We start from the raw sequence: 20757 nt of genomic DNA on the forward strand, positions 1-20757 counted from the left end.
GTCACCATCTTTAAATATATAGCATGTATAACTCACCATCAACTTTAAAGATATTTTTTCATAATTTATATGAACTCATCTCGTTGAAATCTTTCTGATAGTTATATAACTATTATTATTAGAACTCAAAATGTTTTTGGCATTTTTTTATTTTTTCTTCCTCTCTTGTCTTTTTATATCATCTCATCTCTTTTTCTAGCCATTAAATTATTTTTACTTCTTTATGTACATCGAATCTTTATATACATTGAAATGCTTCAAAATTATTTTGTATGGATCCCAAAAAAGGAAGAATGAATTGGACGAGTCGTGTGGATGCTATTTTAATAAATAATAAATTGGATATTTTTGTAGAAAACCTCTACGAAAGTCACGAAGACTTTTCTTTTGCTTCTGCATTCCCGACGTCAATTATTGGACTAACCCATACTATTGAGGGGGGCTCTTATTCCTTTAGCTAAGCTTGTTTTATATTTTAATTTATTGGGACAATGAAGCCCTTCATTTTGGTTAAATATTACAGCAAGAGGACAACTCATTTTAGTTTGGATACAGGTGAAAAATACTAAATCTTTTGATATATTACGAGATGATTAAATATTATTTAAGCACAATCACACCAAATTTCTCTGCAATTTAAAGCTTGAAGAGGAAACAAAAAACAAGAAAGAAAGTTATGATCAAAGCATTATTTTCACATCAAATAATAAAAAAAAAATTGCCATTTGCAAGTTTGAGAAAAGATTCTCAAGATGAGCAATAAAGCATACTGTATATAATATATGTAGCATTAAATATCAATGAAAATACAATAATAACCATGTAGGACCATCATATTAATCCAAACCCTCCTTCCTATCTTCCATTATATACACTATACTATAGTACATCAAAACAGTACATCTACACTACCCTCCAAATTTACAGGCAAATTAAAGAGAAAGAAAGAAAAATAGAGAGAGACAGAAACACGATGGAAAGTGATAGCACAAATGATCTATACAAAGAATGCCTAAGAAACCATGCAGCCAGTCTTGGGAGCTATGCCACAGATGGATGTGGTGAGTTCACCCTTGATGACACCTCACTTTCCACCCTCCAATGTGCAGCCTGTGGTTGCCACCGCAACTTCCACCGCAAAGTATCGTACAGCAACAGAAGGGATCACATTATGCACTCACCATCCTCAGAGACAGTAGTGATGGAAATGATGGACTATGCAGAAGGGAATGATGAGAGGAATTCCAGGCCTCCAATGATGGTGGTGGAGTCAGGTGAAAGGAGTGGAAAGAAGAGGTTTAGGACAAAGTTTACAGCTGAACAGAGGGAGAAGATGATGGAGTTTGCTGAGAAGTTGGGGTGGAAGTTGCAAAGGAAAGATGAAGAAGATGAAGTGGAGAGGTTTTGTGAAGGAATTGGGGTTAGCAGACAGGTTTTTAAAGTTTGGATGCATAATCATAAGAATTCTTCTACTACTACTTCTGCTTCTCCTGGCAATGCATCTTCTCTTACCACCCAGTAAGAGAGGGGAGGAGAGGAGAGGGTTTTTTTTCTTGGGTCATTTTCTTTTCCTATCTTTATTCATGTTTGGTTGTAAGTTATCCTTGCTTCAATCTCCTCTAGATAAAAGACCTTATCTTATCCCCTCTCCTTTCTTTCTTTCTTTCTTTTTTTCATCTTAATCTTATTATAAATATGAAAAAAAAATTGCCATGGAATTCCAGAAAAAATTGCTATATTGACAAATTAAATTAGGCTGCCAACAAAATGAGAAAATGGGATTTTGAAAGCAAATTTTGTTTCCTTAATATAGCAAATCCTTTGTTAATTAATAATATGGATGCATGTATGTATTGTATACATATAATCAAGATGGGGTAATTAATTAATTAATTGTCTCAAAATTATGGCAAATTTGATGTGATCTGAATGTCTCTCTCATGATTTTGACGTGATCTGAATTGTTGGTAAGAGTTCTCTCATATAGATTTCACTTTCATTTGAGCAAATTCAAGAGTTTCAGCCCTGAATTCATCAAATGTAGTGGTGGTGGTGGTAGATACTTGCAATTTCGATTTCAAGGACCCAATTTTAAATTCTAGAAAGTTTGGGGTGGGGATTTAGGAATAGAAGATAATTGTGCATGATAGCTTGATTTTCTGTCACTGTTTATCATTTTCTTTTTCCCATGACCTCCTCCATTCCTTCCCTTCCCTTCCCTTCCCTTCTCCTTTTGTCTCCATTTGTTATATCAAAACCCTAAAGTATTAGACTAGCTAGTTTCTCTTCTTAATGATCAGGACCTCTTTTTCTTTCATTTTTTTCCCTTGTTGCACTCTCTGGCACTCGAATTGAGTTGGATTCTTATTGGGAGTTTCATCCCTAGACCGCCACTTTGCAATGTCGTGTTCCAGATTAGGGTAGGAGATGCTTTAATTCTAACAATTTTAAACCTTGGTGCAGATCTGTCGCACTTATGGTTGTATCAGAATTATGGGACCGAGGGTAGATGCATAGCAGAAAAGGACAGTCTGTTCATGCTTAGGAACTTGCACACAACAACAGATGAAACAGAGCTGAAGCCTGAGCTAACCAAGCTCACAGCATTAGGCAATGCTATATTACACTTCGACAAGATCGAAAAAGATCACGGTCTGGACCTCAAATGGAGGGATTCAACTGGATCACTACTGTAATCTGAGTCCTAGTGCGACGAGTGGATCATAACAATATACAGTTAAATCCCAGAGAAAACCAATGCCCACAGACGATATCCTAGTGCAAATACACGGGGAAAGCAGCCAAAGAACGATCCTGTTGGTCGTGGCAAGCTATGACAATTTGGTTGCAGATTTAAAAAAGGAAAACAAATCATTTTCAAAAGGTAATTAAAGACATTAGAGTTGAGCTCTTTATAAACCAGGATTTGTTCGCGCAACTAAAACATATCATTTTCAGAGCAAGGTCTTCTATGCATTCATTGCTAACTTCGATGATCAACTCTGTCTGCTCAACTGACGCCCTGCCTAAAAAAGGATCACATATTTTCTATTCTAACATCCGGGCGAAAACAACTAGAGAAGTCACAAGAACACAGCACACTACAAATAACGTTATGAATCTATCATGTGATATAAACCAACATCCATTCCCACAGAGAATTATTTTCATATGACTAAGCATACTAGCATGAAACTAGAATATTGCATTGTCAAAACGCTGAACAGTAGAATATCATAGTCAAACGACTGGAGCACAAATTGAAGACGGCATGTTTCATCCCATTCAAACACAAAATGTTACCACTAATCCTAATCCACCAAATGCCTTCCATCACTTGGCCAACATCATCCTCACAAACTCCTCGTAATTCACCTGACCATCACCATCTACATCTGCTTCTCTGATCATCTCTTCCACTTCTTCATCTGTCAACTTCTCCCCAAGATTTGTCATCACATGTCGTAGCTGCACATGTCAAGCAAACATCAAGGTGGAGAAAAAACTATATCCTGGAGCAGCAAATACCAATAGCGGATAGACAATGTTTGTAATAGGTTTAGTGACTATATGAAGTTACAAATCAAGTAGATAGCATCAAAGATACTAAATATGGTGTTTACCTCTGCAGCAGAAATAAAGCCATTCTGATCCTTGTCGAATACCTTGAAAGCTTCTTTAAGTTCCTCCTCGGAGTCAGTATCCTTCACCCAAAGTTAAAATTCAACAAAAAGGAGGTTAGCAAAATATACAAGTTAACAGGAAACTGGAAGCTTCTTAACTCTGGAAGTCATTCTCCACAAAATAAAGCCCTCCAAATGAAAACCTCAAAGGTAAGAATCATGCCAGTTGGATTGTTAGAGAACAAAAGAAAGCCAACATATATAAAAGCTTGCTAGCATGGCAAAACAACAACAACAATCAATCAAAGAAGTAAGACCCGGCAAAACAATGGACCGCTGAATCAATTACTTGCCATATTATAGGATACGCAATACCGATAAAGAGCATACTGTAATATCTATAGTTTCTGACAATCCACTGCTTCTGAATTAGAGTTCTGTGCACAGAACCATGATTAACAGGCATCCAAAAATTAGAACATGATAATTCTAACATGGTATTGGAAACTTTTGGAGACAACCATTCATGAACAAAACTAACTAATTGTGCCCCTAGAATACAAATAATAATTCTGGGAAGCTCACCTTCATTTTCCTTGCCATCAAGTTCAAGAACTCAGGGAAATCAATAGTGCCATTCTGATCAGCATCAACTTCACTGATCATGTCCTGCAACTCAGCTTCAGTGGGGTTCTGTCCAAGAGACCTCATTACTGTTCCCAACTCTTTGGTGGTGATGCAACCTATTTTTTTTAAAAAAAAAAAACTATACATCATACAAAAGCTAAATAATAACAGGAGTCTGTCATCCTACATAGCTATCTAATAATCTCAATGGCTCCTCTTACCTAAATCCATTACCAAAATCACCAAAAAACAAAAATAAAAACTGAGAAAGTTTGAACAACTAGTCATGCAAGATTATAAATAAACCATCAACATGGCAATGATAACAACTGATTTCATCAACCTTCAACAAATCATATGTATGAACAAAACCCACAATAAGTTTCCATAAAGAAACAAAACCCACATCACACTTCTCCTACTACATCACACCATTAGTCAGTAGCAAAACAAGAACGAGAAAAACCTATGTAGATCTTAACTTGACTAAAACAGAAAACCATGAAACAAAACAGTGTAGAGAAAACAACAATACCATCCCCATCTTTGTCAAAGAGACTGAAAGCCTCCTTGAACTCGGCGATCTGTTCCTCCGTTAGCTGCTCAGACATGGTCCTTCTACGAAGAAAATGAGACTTTTTTGGGTTTTAGTTTTGGCTGCTTGTGTCTGTAGACAGAGAGAGCTACTGCTTACGTTAATTAGTAATTACTCTCTCTCCCGATAATAATGTCCGAGATTAGTTGCCAGCTTGCTGTGTACGATCATTGACATCGCCAGTTATCGTCGTTAATTATTCATTAAATACGAATAAGTATAAAAGTAGTCCTTCATTCTATACAAAGAGTGTTGATTTGTTCTTAAACTATCAATTATTCCATTAAATGAGCTTGCTTTCCACTTTGTTATCTTTATTCAAAGAGAGGTTACGAAGAATCATTTTCTCTTAAAAGCACCACTTTGAGTTTGAAAAACATGCGTAAAACTTTATTAAAGATGAAGATACTTTTCACATCTAAAATCCGTTTTCTCAATAACTTAACTAAGAGGTTATTCGGCAACACGATTGAAATTATATTTTAAAAATTTTAAATTTTTTATTTTTAAAATTATTTTTTAAAATCATTTTGATATGTTGATATCAAAAATAATTTTTAAAAAATTAAAAATATATAATATTTTGATATGCTTACCAACAAAAAAACAACTTAATTAAAGTAATCGTTGCTACACTTTTAAACATCCTCTCAAATTAATATAAAAAAGCTAACATAGATAAAAAAAAAAACAATGATCATGATGATGATTTAAAAAATATTTTCTCAATTACGTTTAAGAATGATACATTATTTCTTTTTTTCAAAATATAATAATTTTTTTAGTATCATTACAAATAAAATATTTTTTAGCATAAAAAAAATAAAATGATGCTCCGTCATTCAAACTAAGTTTATTATATATGTAAAAAATTAAATATCATAATGCACTTAAAAATTTGTTTAATTAATATGATTTAATCAAATCATGGGTGGATAAGAAATTAATCTCAAAAATCCTTGGTCTTTCTAAATTTAATTATTAATATATAGTGGCTACTCAAAGGTTGATAATAGTGAAAATTAATTTTTTTAATATTTTAACTTTTAAAATTCATTATAAAAATAGGGTTAATTGAGAGTTTCTAACTTGAATTTTTTACACCTTTTCCCACATCTTTTTTCTTATTTTCATTCTCTTTTATACTTTAGTTTTTTCTCATAGATCTAAAGTTTAGATTCATACTTTATTGAGAGATATTTGTGTTCTTTTATTTTAGTTTAGAGATCTTGTTTAGAGGTGCATCTAAACTAAGATGGAGTTGTTAAAATCTTGAGAAATATATTGCAAACATTCTAATTGCATAAATAAGGAGCAATATAGCTCTGAGGACAAAGAATTTATCAATAACAACAGCAATAATTTTATTTTTTAAAAAATGCTTCAACAAGTAAGTTCCATAATTTTTAAAAAAATTAAGCATCGTTATTTTTATTATTAGCATGCATGCTATAACTTTCATTATATATATATTGCAAGTTTGAATATATAATTATTATGCATGCTAGTATATCTTTTTATTATATTTGTGTTAAAAAATGTTTGTCTTGAGTTTTTTATATATAGATTTAGACATGTACTCATTATAGGCTTTTCTAAAAAAAATAGTATATTTACAAGCTTTGATTTACAAATACAACAAGAAAAGCACAAGTATTAAGATTGGGATAATACATGAATATTTTTTTTAATAAAATCCATCACAGAAAAAGAAAAAATATTATATAACAACAATATAAGAAAAAAGAAAAGGAAAATATAAATGAATTGGATAATTCAACTTGCATAATTATAGGGAACTTGATTAATAGGAAAAAGGATGGTAAAATTACAAATTATGTAAGTTGGAGATTCATTTGAATATTCAAATCATAGTGGAGGAGCTGATTTGAGTTTAGCCCAACCAAGAAAGCGATGCATAACCTATCCTTACCCTGACCCACGTGATTCGGGTTGCTAGCTCCGGGCTAAGAACTTGATTTTGTTTGATCCAACGGTGGAAGACTGTTGACTTTAAAGCGGTTGGTATTCCCGTCTATGGTTATTGGTCAAGACAAGATTATTTTATTTGCTATAAAAATTACTTATAATATTAGCTTTCTTGCCTTTTCTCTATTTATTAATCGAATTATTTGCAGCTGTAAGGCAATAACGAGTTCGTTTAACTATATATATAGAAAATTTATATTTTTTTAATCTAATATAATATACACACTCTAATATTCACATAACACACCCATACCCATATGATATTTATAATTTATATATATATGATACTAGTATATAAAAAAACTCAAAATGCTATAAAATTGGAGGCTGAAAAATTCAACATGATTTTATTTGAAAGTAAATATAATAAACTGTTCCTTATAGTTTAATAAAAATAATTGATATTTGTAGTCTTAAAACTGTATATTTTATTCCTATTTTTTTATATCAAGTTTGTATTTATATTTTTTATTTCTTAAAAAACACAATTAAAATAAAAAAAGTAGCAAAACTCTTAACGATATGGGCAAAACATTTTTTATGCTCTCACATTTCATTATAAACTCATTGTTCAGAATTTATTTTATTTTGATTCTTAAATTTTTTTTATGTGCAATTGCATTATTTTAAAGCCAGAACAAAGAATAATTGATTCAAATTTATTGTCCAAGAAAAAGATTGAAAAAAGAAGGACCATGTGGAAAAGTCATTGAAAATGGGTTGCGTGTTCAAAATTCTCGGTATAAGTTTAATTTAGACCTTAAACTTCCCAAGCTAAATCCATTCAGTCCCTTAATTTTTTGTGCAGTTTCATTTTAGTATAATAGTTCATTTTTATTTTTATTATTTTGTTCATTTGGAAGAGGATAAAGATCATCAGATTTTAATAATAGAAATAGAAAATCAGCATTGATATCAAATCTAGTTATCAAAATAATCGATCTTGATGTCAACGGTTTTTATTTGGTGAGAGAGTTTTTTTTAAGTGTTTTTTCATCTTGAAACTACCTAGAAAATCATATACAAGCTTGAGAATATTTCTAGTTCCAAGTTGATTTCAGGTTTTTGTACTATAATTTAGGTTGTTTAAAGCCATTAATGGATTTATCAAGGTATTTAGGATTTTTTTAAAGCCACTAATGGATTTAATGGTAAAGATAGAAAATCAATATTGAGATCGATTCTAACTATTAAAATAATTGATCTTGATCTTGAAGTCGATGGTTTTTGTTTGACGGGAAAGTTCTTTTTAAGTGTTTTTTCACCTTAAAATCACCTAAAAAATCATATACAAGCTTGAGAATATTTCTAGTTCCAGGTTGATTCCAGGTTTTTGTGTGATTTTTTAGGTTATTTAAAGCCATTGATGGATTTATCAAGCTGTTTAGGATTTTTTTTAAAGCCATTAATGGATTTATCAAGCTGTTTAGGATTTTTTTTAAAGCCATTGATGGATTTAATAGTTAAGATAAAAAATCAACATTGACACCCATTCTAGCTATTAAAATAATTGATCTTGATGTCAACGATTTTTATTTGGCGAGAGAGTTATTTTTAAGTGTTTTTTTATCTTAAAACTATCTAGAAAACTAGATACAAGCTTAAGAATATTTCTAGTTCCAGGTTGATTTCAGGTTTTTGTGTGATTTTTTAGGTTGTTTAAAGCCATTGATAGATTTATTAAGGTGTTTAGGATTTTTTTTAGGTGTTATGAGTGAAAAATAAACTGATAAATAGGTTTCTAAGTCAAAAAACCTCTGATTTTTTAACCACTATAATATCTAGAATATAATTTTTTTTTTAAATTAAAGCTTTTAAATAATTTTTAAGTTTAGATTTAAATTAATACTCTCTTTATTTGACTTTTTATTTTTTATCTATTTTTTTTAAATAATAGTTATTTTTTAATTATTTTGCAAGTGTTCAGTTTTTTGAAGAGGTTATGTGAACTTATCTATATTTTTTTTATTTTATATAAATGAAATTTATTCTTTCTTCAACGTGCCCAGATTTAATTTTCCTTTTCTGGCCCCAAATTGAAATTGACTTACCCATCACGAGGGAAATCTTCACAAGAAAGATAAGGTCAAATTCGTCATTCAGGAAAACATTACCTGTCTTTACAAGCAACAACAACACGTCAGCACCACCACATAAATATATAAGCAAATAAAATCTTCTATAATCCACCCAAGTAAAACATCCCATTATTAAAAAAAATAATAAAAAACCCCCCTTCCCCTCTCTCTTTCCCTCCTCTCTCTCTAAAGCTATACATTCGTCGTTCAGTACTGCTTGCTGCACTAAAAGTCCTCATTTTGATTACCGAAACGACGACGACGCGCTATGGCTTCTCAAGGAAAGAAACTCATTAACGACCCCAACGGTTCGCTCTTTTCTCTCGCATTTTATTTTTATTATTTTTTTTGTTACTCGGATTGCTTCTGTGCGATCGTTGTTTTGTGTTTGGTTTCTGAGAAAGCGAAAAGAAAAATATTAATTTTTTTTATTTTTTTTTAATGTGTTTGTTATTTATGTTGCTTATGAGAGAAGCTTTGTTTATTTTGGAATTTATTTATTTTTGTTCGCATTTCTATGTTTATTGTAATATTGGTGTTGTTTTTGAGCTCTTGAATAAATATTCTGTTTGATTGCCGGGAAAATTTGAGTAGAGAAAAGTAAGAAATGCTATAGATTTTTATTTTATAAAAAAGACGATAGAATTTTGAGTAGACGGTTTGTTATTCCCACCACTCCACGTTTATTATAAAATTATATTGATAGTATATATTTTTTTGCCATTATCAAAATGTTATTAGAATGTTGTTTTCTAATTACTAGAATAAAAATCAATTCAAAGAAAAAAAAAGATTAAATAAAAACTGAAGTTCTTAAAATTTTAAGTACTCTATTAAATTTTCTGTAACAAATATTTTATTGGTGGATAGTATCTTGTGAAATAAATATTTTATTTGCGGATAATATATAGAAGGAAAAAAATATGTTGCAAAGAAATTTTTTTTCCAAGAAATGAAATTAGTTGACAGGTGATAATAAAAACAAAAGGTAAAATTTGATTATTCTAGATACAAAAAGAAGAATTTCTACTTTTATCTATATTTTCTAGATGTAAATATAGAACCAACATTTAATAGCATCATTTGTAATAAATATAACTGGAGGTATTTTGGTCTATCTAAATAATTAAAATAGATCATGGAGTGGGAATAACCCTGCAGTTCCGTGTGTTGTTTTCTTTCTTTCTTTTTTGTTGCATTGTGTTTTTTTATTTTTATTTAATGACGTAAAATGTGAAATAATTTTTTTTCAAATGAAGATAGGTTTCTGAAATTAGGTATGGTTGACTTTTAGGTTGGTTTCATGTTTTGCTTGACTCAGTTGATGGTATTTTTTTAATTTTAAATGTGGTTGTTAATTAGTGAAAATTGCTAATTGAGGATTGATTGAAGTGATTTTTTATTGCAGATGTAGTAACTGAGTTCATTGAAGGTCTTGTGGAAACCTACCCTGGATTACAGTACCTGGATGGCTTTCCGGAGGTGATTTTTTTTAAAAAATAGTATCTTTATTTAAAATTTTTGAAGGGGCCTTAAATAAATTAGAATTGGTGGTGAATTGTGATGCTTTCATTATTCTGGAGATGCAGGTTAAGGTTGTGTTACGTGCTGATCATGCGACTGCTATGCTTGACAAAGTTGCGATTATATCAGGTTTGTGGTGCTGGAAAGTATTTGAACATGACAATGTTTAGTTCTTTTGGTGTTGAAATTTGAAATATATATTGTGTGCCTTTAAAACTCGTGATATGCATGTGTTGTTCGGTTTTCTGATGTTGTTGTGGCATAAGAAGAGAAATGGGGAACTGTACAGGTATGTGCTTTTGGATGATGAACAAATTTTGGCACTGGGTTGGTACTGGTGCTAAATGTAGCTATGTAATTCAAAAAGAAATGATAGCTGTCACCTTTATTGTTCTATATCCAGGCTGGATAATTTTGCTTTTAGTGTTTTTAAGATCTTCAATGTGTTGATGTACAAATGTAATGGTGATTTTACATTTTTTCTGAAACAGTTGTGACTCGATAGTTGCATTATTTGGTTGAAGTGAACTGTTACCCCATGGACTGTTTTCTTGTTTTCTATTTTTCCATAAGATTTTTGTGTAACATCTCTTCCACACACGTGCACACACAGAGCAAATGATTCTTGGTCCAATTTCTCTTTATTTTTTACAATACTGTCAGACACATATTATGTTTGTTTGTGTGTTTGTGGCTTCCATCAGCGACAAAACCAGCACCTTGAACCCCAAACCTACTTGACATCTGGTCTTACTGCCGAGTTAAGATATCATTGGTTCCTTTCAAATGATTCTTAGAGTGACATATTTTCTTTTAAAATTTCCTCTTTGAAAGTTTAATAGACAAACAGGAGTGACATAAAAAAAGGTCCAACTCTAAAGAAACCTGAATTAGATGTGAGATGCATGGCAACAAGGAAAAAGAAAACTCATATAAAGGTTATGATATTGCATTACATGATCCTAAATGATAGAGCTTAAGGATTGTGCGAGTAAGATGTGAATGCTATGGTTTCATCTGATGCAGGAGGAGGAAGTGGGCATGAACCTGCCCATGCTGGATTTGTCGGAGAAGGGATGCTAAGTGCTGCTATCTGTGGAGAAGTTTTTACTTCCCCCCAAGTTGATGCAATTCTAGCTGTATGGTTTCTTTCTATTTAATTTCTTGTTGGAAACAGTTTTTATCACCTTATCAGTTATGCACCCCATCCTTCTCTTAGATGGCTTTGCTCTTAATTCAACTTTAGGGTATCCGAGCTGTAACTGGTCCGATGGGATGTCTTCTGATTGTCAAGGTATTGGCATTTCAAAACTAATCAGTTGATTATTACTAGTTTCAAATTATTTGGCGTGGCAAGTATTATTTGGGCACCTAAAAGAAGAAAAAACAGAAGCAAGAATAAAGGGGTGAAGAAGAAAAAATGGACCAAATGAAACTTGCAGAAGGGGGACAATCAACTCTGCAAATTTCTCATAATTTAATTACTCTTTGAAAAATATTTGGTTGTCAGATTTATTTTTAGATTCATAGTTTGTGGTCGGGATGTTGACAGAATTATACTGGCGATCGTCTAAATTTTGGTTTGGCTGCTGAGCAAGCAAAATCTGAAGGTTATAAAGTAGAGGTATCTTTCTTAACCGAACTTCATGTTTCTTCTGCATAGCCAGAGAGAATATCCAAATATAATCATATTGCTTTTGCAGACTGTAATTGTTGGAGATGACTGTGCTTTACCTCCACCTAGAGGCATAGCTGGACGAAGAGGGTTGGCGGGGACTATTCTTGTTCATAAGGTTCTCTCCTTCTCAATACATGTTTGTGGCACACATACACACACAACCTAAGGTTGATAGCATGTGAATTCAGCTTACACTTTTGGTTCTGTTTCTTTTCTTTGTTTCTTTTGATCTTTTCCTCCTCCTTTTGATTCTTTCTGCAAATTTATTTCTTAGCTTAGGTTTTTTCTCACCATTTTTTTTTATAAATGATTAAGTTGATCATATTTTTTTATCAACCAATTCATAATTTTAGTGGGTTTTCTGTAACTAATTTGATATGAAGTTTGACCACTATTTGTTTCACGTACAAGCTTTCTTCTTTTAACTTCATCTCCCTACACTAAAGGTTGCTGGAGCTGCAGCTGCTGCTGGCCTTTCTCTTGATGAAGTTGCTGCAGAAGCGAAACGTGCATCTGAAATGGTTGGAACAATGGGTGTTGCATTGTCAGTCGGTACACTGCCTGGTCAGGTTACATCAGATCGTTTGGGCCCAGGAAAGATGGAACTAGGTCTTGGAATTGTGAGTCATTTCCATGGAGTAATTGCTTTCTTAGTGTCAAAAGAGCACTGGACATCCTTTTGAGTTGATGATACTCGAGTCCATGCACTTCTTTATCTGCACATTTATCATAATGCAATTATGTTTCTACTTCATATGAGGGAGAGAAGGGGTGTGTGGGGCTTCCTATCTTGAGTTGAATCTTTTTGATGCCATGCATTTCACTTAATAGCTGTCCAATTTTCCTGTCATATTCTACCAATCTTCAGTGCTGTCTATTTGCTTCACTTTGATTTCTGATTGCACATTTACAAACTCAATTTCAAAAACACCTTTTCTTTCTAGCATGGTGAACCTGGTGCTGCTTTAGCGGACCTTCAGCCTGTCGAAGTGGTGGTTTCTCATGTTCTTCAACAAATTCTATCACCGGTATGTTGAAAATCTTAGGACTAGCCCTAAGGTACTCATTTTGTTATATGTTAAATTCAACAGTATTATGCTTTGGTCCCAGGTGTTTGGGGCCTTAGTTATGCGCCCCTTTTGGTAAGAATTGGTGTCGCATACAAGTTTTCATTTTGCAAGGTAGATGCATGAGATTATGACAACATAGAAGAGACTTTATAGTGGAAAAGACAAACAATTGATGTAGGTTTTTGACGCGGCATATAATGTGATAAAAGCTAGGGTTTTCAAACTCTAAGGTTATAGCCCTAAACACTGTAGAGGAATAGAGAAAATCTCTGATATTTTATTAAAATTCTGAATCTAAATGTTCTCAAAATAAACTAGACATCCCTATTTATACTAGTTTTAGACCTAGTCCTTGTAGGAAAATGATTCCTAATTAAAACATGCCTAACTAATAGAATCCATCTAGTATTAAGATTCCTAAATCCTAACAAGTAAAATCCTAATTAAATTGAAAGTCCTAATCTAAATAGGAAAAAGAAATCCAAATACAACAAGATAAATAAAGACAATCATGCGCAAAAACTTCCAATCCTTATTTGAAAGCCTTTCCTATCTATGATCATCATAGAATTTTAATCCAATAGAAAACAAGGTCTTTATAATTTTCTGTTAAAATTTCAGCTCGATCCAATAGTCGAATTAAAAGTTATGCTTGATTTACTAAACTGCATCTTGAACTCTTCAAAACCAAAAAATCTTAACAATGAAGGATATAATACAATAAACATAATTATGACAAGAATAATGAAGAAAGTGCTCCACATTAATCCTCTTTAACTTTAGTTAACTGTTAGAAATTGAACTCACCGCTGCAAAGAAAGATACTTCGAATATAACATTGTCATCAATGTATGCATGAGATAGGTTGTTCCAAATATCTTAAATCTAATTTTAGCTAAGATATATTCATGTATAATTTTTTAATCTAGGCAAAACTTCTTAGGACCTAAAAAATCAACCTCGTATAAAACCGTCTTTTGAGATGATGACAACTTTAGTTGAAGTGTTTGGTCATCACTGGCAACAATGCCTTGACCATTATTTGATTTGATAATTTCAGAATATTGATCCAACATGGATAAGCTTGGTTTGGATGAGACACTCCTGAGCAATTTCAATAACTTGTTCTAGCTTTTCTTTTAGTGCTTTCAGATCTTGAGAATCATTTGATACTAATTTTGGAGCTTTTTTGATTTCTTCTTCATCATTAGTAGATGAAACATTGACATGTAGCAATTTTGTTGTTATCACTGAGGTGATGTTGAAACTATGTACTTTAAAGAGACAATACCTCTGTATTTTTATTTCTTGCTACTTGAGAAGATTGAACAAAAGACAAATAATAACAATCTATTTGCTTATATATCTAATATAAAATCTCCTCACAATCATTTTGTATAAACTCTAAGATGGTCTCAAATCTTTCCATGATGGAGTTATTAGGCTTACCAGTACGAGTTCTATATTCTATAACTTCACACCACCATTATGTAGCACTACAAGAAAGTTTGCATACGACGAGACATACTTTTTGATCACAATGAATCTTGTTGAAATAAAAGTAAGCTTTCAACTCTATCAATTAGTTAATAAAATTTTTTTTCAAAAATCTTCCATCATAGAAAGGAATCTAATTGAATTTAGGAATAGGTCTGGGGTTGGCCTGCCTCGAGGTAAGTCTCCAGGCAAGTTTCTCTCCTCTGCACGATCCATGTTTGCGTCTCGCATTAGCAAAGCTAGACGTGCTATGGTTTGCTCCAAACGATCAAACCATTGTTCCCAATGATCTAGCTTATGCTCTTGAGCCCACATAATGCCTTAGAGAACCTCCACTCCTACATCACAGAATAGTTTGCTACCATGTCTGTCCTTCAAAAAGGCCAACTTGTTCTAATACCAATTGACGCGATGTATAACATAGATAAAAACTAGGGTTCTCAAGCCATGAGATTACAACACTAAACATCATAAATGAATAAAGAAAATTTCTGATATTTTATTAAAAGTTTGAATTTGAACTAGACTTCCATATTTATACTAGTTCTAGACCTAGAATCCTTATAGGAAAATGATTTCTAATTAAAACATACCTAACTAATAGAATTTATCTAGCATTAGGATTTTTAACTAGTAAAATCCTTATTAAATTGAAAGTCCTAATCTAAATAAGAAAAAGAAATCCAAATACAACAAGATAAACAAAGACAATTCTGCACAATAACTTCTGATCCTTATTTGAAAGCCTTCCCGACTTGATTATTATGAAATTTTAACCCAAGCAGAAATAAGGTTTTCATAATTTTCTGTCAAAATTTCAGCTTCATCTAACAATCGGATTAAAAGTTATGCTTAATTTACTAAACTGCATCTTGAACTCTTCTTAAACACTTCAAAACCTAAAAATCTTAACAATGAAGGAAATACCACAATTAACATAATTATGGCAAGAATAATGAAGAAAGTGTCTTATGCCAGTTTTGAGCCATAATATGGTCAATGTGTGTCAAATAATCAGTATAACCCAAAAGCTTTAAGTAGTTGGGTGATACTCTAAGAATAATTTTATATTACTCTTTAACATATCTCTTCAAGTAAAAGCTCTTTGTACTTGAAACTTGTATTTGTCTGTCACTACCTTGTGCTTAATTTTATTAATTAGAATAAGGATGGTGAGATTTGAACTTCTGATTATATGGTCATTAAGGTATTGATACTATGTTGAAGAATCAATTCAACTCAAAAACTTAAACGGCCAAGTGAGGCCCTAAGAATAATTTTATACTACCCTCTAACATTTGAAGGATGATTTAAATTGTATAACTTTTCTCTCATTCCCAATTTTATTATCCAAGGTTGTGTCCATTTATTTTCATTGTAGTGCTTGATTTTATTTCTATTTTCTCATTATGATTTCTTTACTGGCACCAAACTTTTTTAATATCTTTTCCATGCATCTCAATTTGGGAGCTATTTTTTCATATGTAAATCCACTCGAATCTATCTTTGCTTTCAAGGAGGTTTTAATTAAATAGCTACCTTTAAGATTATGTTAGCTCATATGAATAAGAAATAAGGATCTCTTACTCAGCAGCTAATGTCCTTACCCCGTTCCTAGGAGGGAACTTCATATATTAATTTTGCATATTTCACTGACATCATAAATGATGCCCTTATTGTTTTTATCGTTGAATTGTTGCAGGAGACTAACTATGTCCCAATTACTCGCGGCAATAGAGTGGTACTCTTGGTCAATGGGTAGGTTCTTCCTTCTGTGCTTTAGATTAGCATCTATCATATTAAATTGTGGGAATAATGCTGTTCAAAATCAAGCATTCTATTTTCATCAGGTTGTTGGATGTTCTGAACATCTGAAAGTTTTTCCCGCTTATTCTTCTGTTGTTTTAAAAATTTCAGACTAGGCGCCACCCCTGGTATGGAGTTAATGATTGCAGCAGGAAAAGCAGTTCCTCAGTTGCAGCTTGAACATGGATTGGCTGTCGATAGAGTGTATACTGGATCTTTTATGACTTCCCTTGATATGGCAGGTTTGGAACTGATATAGCTGTTCATCTCAATGCTAGGTTTCTTTCATGATTTTTGAAAGAGCATTCTATTAATGACTAATGAATGATGTAGCTTATCTCAGGTTTTGCTTCTTTCAGGATTCTCAATTTCCATAATGAAGGCAGATGAAGCATTTTTGCAACGATTGGATGCTGCTACCAAGGCTCCATACTGGCCTGTTGGAGTAGATGGTCTGTGGTGATATATCAGGATATTGCTTTTATTCTTTGTGGCTTATTGCTTGGCTTCTGATCTATACGATTGTTTTATAAGATAATTTTTCATTACTATTAGCTAGCATAAGAACTGTTTATCTGTATTCCTCTAGTAACTTTTCTGAAAAAAACCAATATAATTTTAACTATCAAGTCAGATTGAAGTTCTTCTACAGATTTCATGTTGATTGATTTCATGAGTTTTCTTTGCAGGTAATCGCCCACCTGCCAAGATACCTGTTCCACTGCCACTGTCTCATTCAGCAAAGAGTGATGAGGTATTTCCACACACGCGCGCGCACACACACACACACATATATTTCTCTACTTCCATGTGTGATCTTAGGAAAAAGACATCTCATTTCTCTGATTATAGTTCCCTCCCCACAGCTTGGATTTTTTGTTTTTCTACCATTTACTCTGTAGAAAACAGATCGATGACAGAACATGCTATTAGTTATGAATCTCTCTCTTTCTCTCCCTTTCTCTTTCTCTGTGCGAGCGCGCACGTGTGTTATTGGTAAGTTGTAAACCCCCTTTTCTTTAATTTCGAAATATTCCTTTCTTTCCTCTTCCCTCTCCTCCATCCAGAGAAACTGGAGTTCAATTACCTTGCATTTTATTGGGACAAAAAACTGAGCTCATGTTTAGGCATTGCTACCTAGAAGTGCTATGTAGAGGAGTTACACGTGCTAAAAATATAAAAAGTTCCTTGTGGCACTGAGTTAAATAAAAAATGTTTACACGTTCAAGGAGGGTAATCATTCAGGCAGATGCCAGTAGATTATCCATGTATTTCTGGTGGCAAAAACATTACACTGGATGACTATCCTTATGCTAATTTAAATAAATATTGGCCTATTTACAATGATATGTTGAATAATGATGACATTAAAGCTAATTAAATAGCATTACTTTGTTAAACCTGACCTCCCTTGTTTGGTTTTGACTAGTCCTTAAGTCGGCCGCATCAGCTTAGTGAACAAGGGCATCTTCTTGAGGTGGCTATTGAAGCAGCAGTGAATGCGATCATTGATCTTAGGGACAATTTAAATGAATGGGATGGCAGAGTAGGTGATGGTGACTGTGGATCAACAGTGAGTCTATCTCGAACTCCGTTTTCATCCTGCAATTCTGACTTGGTGCACTATAGGGCTGATTTGTCTGCTTTTGCAGATGTATAGGGGTGCAACAGCAATTCTAGAGGACATGAAGAAGCAGTAAGTTTGCTTCCCCATTGTTCAGAACTTTTGTAGGGGATATCAGGGTTAAATTATTGTACCATGTATATTTTTGCAATTTTAAGGATGTTTTTAACATATAATGGAATTTTCATATGATTTGCTTGTTTTTAACATACCATGTTATAATGGACTTCATATAATTTTCATATGCAATCGTTTGTTTTCATGAATTGATTGGATCTACCAGCAATAAATAAACTATTGCTCCATGGTGAATGGCTCCTCAAGTTAAGATTCGAAAGAATCTATAACACTAGTATTAGTATGTCTTTTAGTCTCTTAGTAAATTGTTAGAAACTTTTTATTTCTTGAATAAAGTTTGCGTTTTCCATCACTGACCTGAATCACCTTCTATTTCCAGTTATCCCTTGAATGATGCTGCAGAAACAGTGAACGAAATTGGATCATCTATCAGAAGAGTTATGGGAGGAACCAGTGGAATTATGTATTTACTCTTGTTGACCCAATGCTTGATTAAGATTTACATTCATTTCTTATGATTCTTATTATCATTCATGAATATCTACTCTTAAAGCTCTGCATTTTACTTCTTTAAACAGATATACCATATTCTGCAAGGCAGCTTGTGTGCAGTTGAAAGCAAACACCCAGTCAGTTGTCACATCAAAACAATGTGAGATGATGCTCCTAATGTGGTCACTGTTGGATATGAAAATTTTGATTCTAACTAGTCTCTTGAATCAGGGGCTGAAGCACTTGAAGCTTCCATAGCTGCAGTCAGTAAATATGGTGGCGCTAGTGCTGGATTTCGCACATTGTTAGATGCCCTTATTCCAGCTTCAGCTGTTCTTCAGGAGGTCAACAATAACTACTGTTTTGTATTTCCTCTGTTGATGTGGTGTTTTCTTTTGATACTAATCTAGTTACTTTCATGAGCAGAGGCTAAATGCCGGGGATGATCCTTGCACTGCCTTTCTTCTCTCATCTGAAGCAGCAGTGGCTGGAGCCGAATCAACCAAACACATGCAAGCACAGGTGACATTTTTGTTCCTCTTCTTTTCTAGATTCCTGTTACGTGTATCTTCCCCCATCTCCTGTTTGATTCAAAGGTCACTATGCAAGTTGACTCTGATAAAACATGGTTCTGACAAAGCATGATGGTTCCATGGTAAAAAAGAGGTTGGTAATGATTTCCACCAATTCTTTGAGCCCACTTAGAAAATAAGTGAATTTACATACAGTAAATGATGGACCAGGTGAAATTGCGACCAATTTTACACCCTCTCCAGTACCCATCCTTTAAAACTAAATAAAAAAACAAAACACAAGCGTATTGCTCAGGGAAGGAAGGACTGGGAGAAGAAAAGGAGGTCACTAGTGAAAGAACATATCCATACAGGTAGAACTACCATACGATTTATTTCTTAGAGAACAAAAATCAAATGGAGTGACTTTAAATATAAATAACAGACAGGTTGTCGAGGTAAAAAGATTTGAACGCTGTATATCAAGACTAGACATTTCTTTTAATGCTCTGGGGGGCTGACAGGGGTAAATTCTCTTTTCTACTTCCTTGGAATAATTGAAGAGATGTTTATTCTTCATGCATGTTTCCTTTATAATATTCTTGTCCATGTCGATGACCGACCTCGTATTCATTGCTTTGACCACATATATGGTGGTGTTTCTTATCCTGTTCTGTGCTATCTGAAGCAAGGTGGCTTTTTTTGAGAGTGCTTTCAAGCCTGTAAAAACTAGATGAGTGGAGGCTTGAACATCCTTGAAAGATCACTGCGAGAGTGGTCACAAAAGTAAATAAATAATTCACGGGAGTAAGAATATGATAAATGTCATGTGCTTGTTCTTTTGTTTCTCATCTAGACAACTGATGACTTTCTAGTTATGGACAAAATCACGTTACACGTTCTTTCCTGCAAAAGCACCTCTATATATTCATGCATAGCATTGCATGTGTATCGGGGATCTTACGAAATAGTTTATGCAGGCTGGTCGCTCAACATATATCTCCTCAGACATTCTTGCCACCGTGCCTGACCCCGGGGCCATGGCTGCAGCTGCATGGTATAGAGCAGCTGCCATAGCTATCAAAAACAACTACCAGCTTCATGAGTAGATTGCATCCGCTTTTCCCTCCAATGTGAACTCCTTTTCACTGCAGATTTAAACAAAGAGCTATTTTTTCCTCATGATTGTATGCTACAGCCCAACTAATCAGGCATTCCCGCTTTTGCAAATTTTGCTCGCATAGCTGAGAGAGAGATTTTTATCCATACCGTCTTAAAATCTCCAGAAAAATTCAAATTCCAGAGACTGATCAAATCTTATAAGAGACGACAGTAATATGTTTCGGGACTGCTTACAATACCAGTCACAGGAATTTAGACTTTTGGATGTCATGCCGGATTATACATGTAAAAATAGCATTCTGTGTAGTTATTTTGAGACGGGAGGAAATTCCAGGGCATCCTGGAGCATTAATGATGCTGTCATGCCTCCGGTTACCAACACGGCTTGAAAAGCAATTGAAAATCTATTTCCACTTAGAAAACAATAGAAATAACAGATGGA

General features: G+C 33.2%; 3 protein-coding genes and 1 long non-coding RNA gene across 4 annotated transcripts; 3 read left to right on the plus strand and 1 right to left on the minus strand.

The window, feature by feature from the left end:
• The first annotated feature begins 824 nt into the window (after window positions 1–824).
• LOC133678773 (zinc-finger homeodomain protein 11-like) lies at window positions 825–1641 on the plus strand. The gene has a single exon (XM_062101261.1). It carries the CDS (start codon window positions 974–976, stop codon window positions 1520–1522), a length of 549 nt encoding a protein of 182 aa, XP_061957245.1. The 5' UTR covers window positions 825–973; the 3' UTR covers window positions 1523–1641.
• Window positions 1642–3102: 1461 nt separating this feature from the next.
• On the minus strand, window positions 3103–5031 carry LOC133678774 (calmodulin). The gene is made up of 4 exons (XM_062101263.1): window positions 4786–5031; window positions 4209–4366; window positions 3624–3704; window positions 3103–3468 (listed from the first exon to the last, which is right to left on the minus strand). The coding sequence occupies exons 1-4, from the start codon at window positions 4859–4861 to the stop codon at window positions 3334–3336; spliced, it is 450 nt and encodes a 149-aa protein (XP_061957247.1). The 5' UTR covers window positions 4862–5031; the 3' UTR covers window positions 3103–3333.
• Window positions 5032–9014: 3983 nt separating this feature from the next.
• Window positions 9015–20423, plus strand: LOC133678903 (putative 3,4-dihydroxy-2-butanone kinase). Its single transcript, XM_062101417.1, has 20 exons — window positions 9015–9220; window positions 10321–10394; window positions 10502–10565; window positions 11463–11575; window positions 11683–11730; window positions 11989–12060; window positions 12140–12229; window positions 12561–12734; window positions 13059–13142; window positions 16384–16439; window positions 16599–16729; window positions 16847–16939; window positions 17177–17241; window positions 17917–18060; window positions 18140–18183; window positions 18569–18652; window positions 18768–18841; window positions 18913–19025; window positions 19108–19203; window positions 20174–20423. The coding sequence occupies exons 1-20, from the start codon at window positions 9181–9183 to the stop codon at window positions 20300–20302; spliced, it is 1788 nt and encodes a 595-aa protein (XP_061957401.1). The 5' UTR covers window positions 9015–9180; the 3' UTR covers window positions 20303–20423.
• LOC133678904 (uncharacterized) lies at window positions 19210–19770 on the plus strand. The gene is made up of 2 exons (XR_009836053.1): window positions 19210–19347; window positions 19425–19770. It is a non-coding gene; the product is annotated as an uncharacterized LOC133678904 (long non-coding RNA).
• Window positions 20424–20757: the final 334 nt, after the last annotated feature.

The sequence above is a fragment of the Populus nigra genome, chromosome 18 (assembly GCF_951802175.1).
Source record: "Populus nigra chromosome 18, ddPopNigr1.1, whole genome shotgun sequence".
Lineage (NCBI taxonomy): Eukaryota > Viridiplantae > Streptophyta > Magnoliopsida > Malpighiales > Salicaceae > Populus > Populus nigra.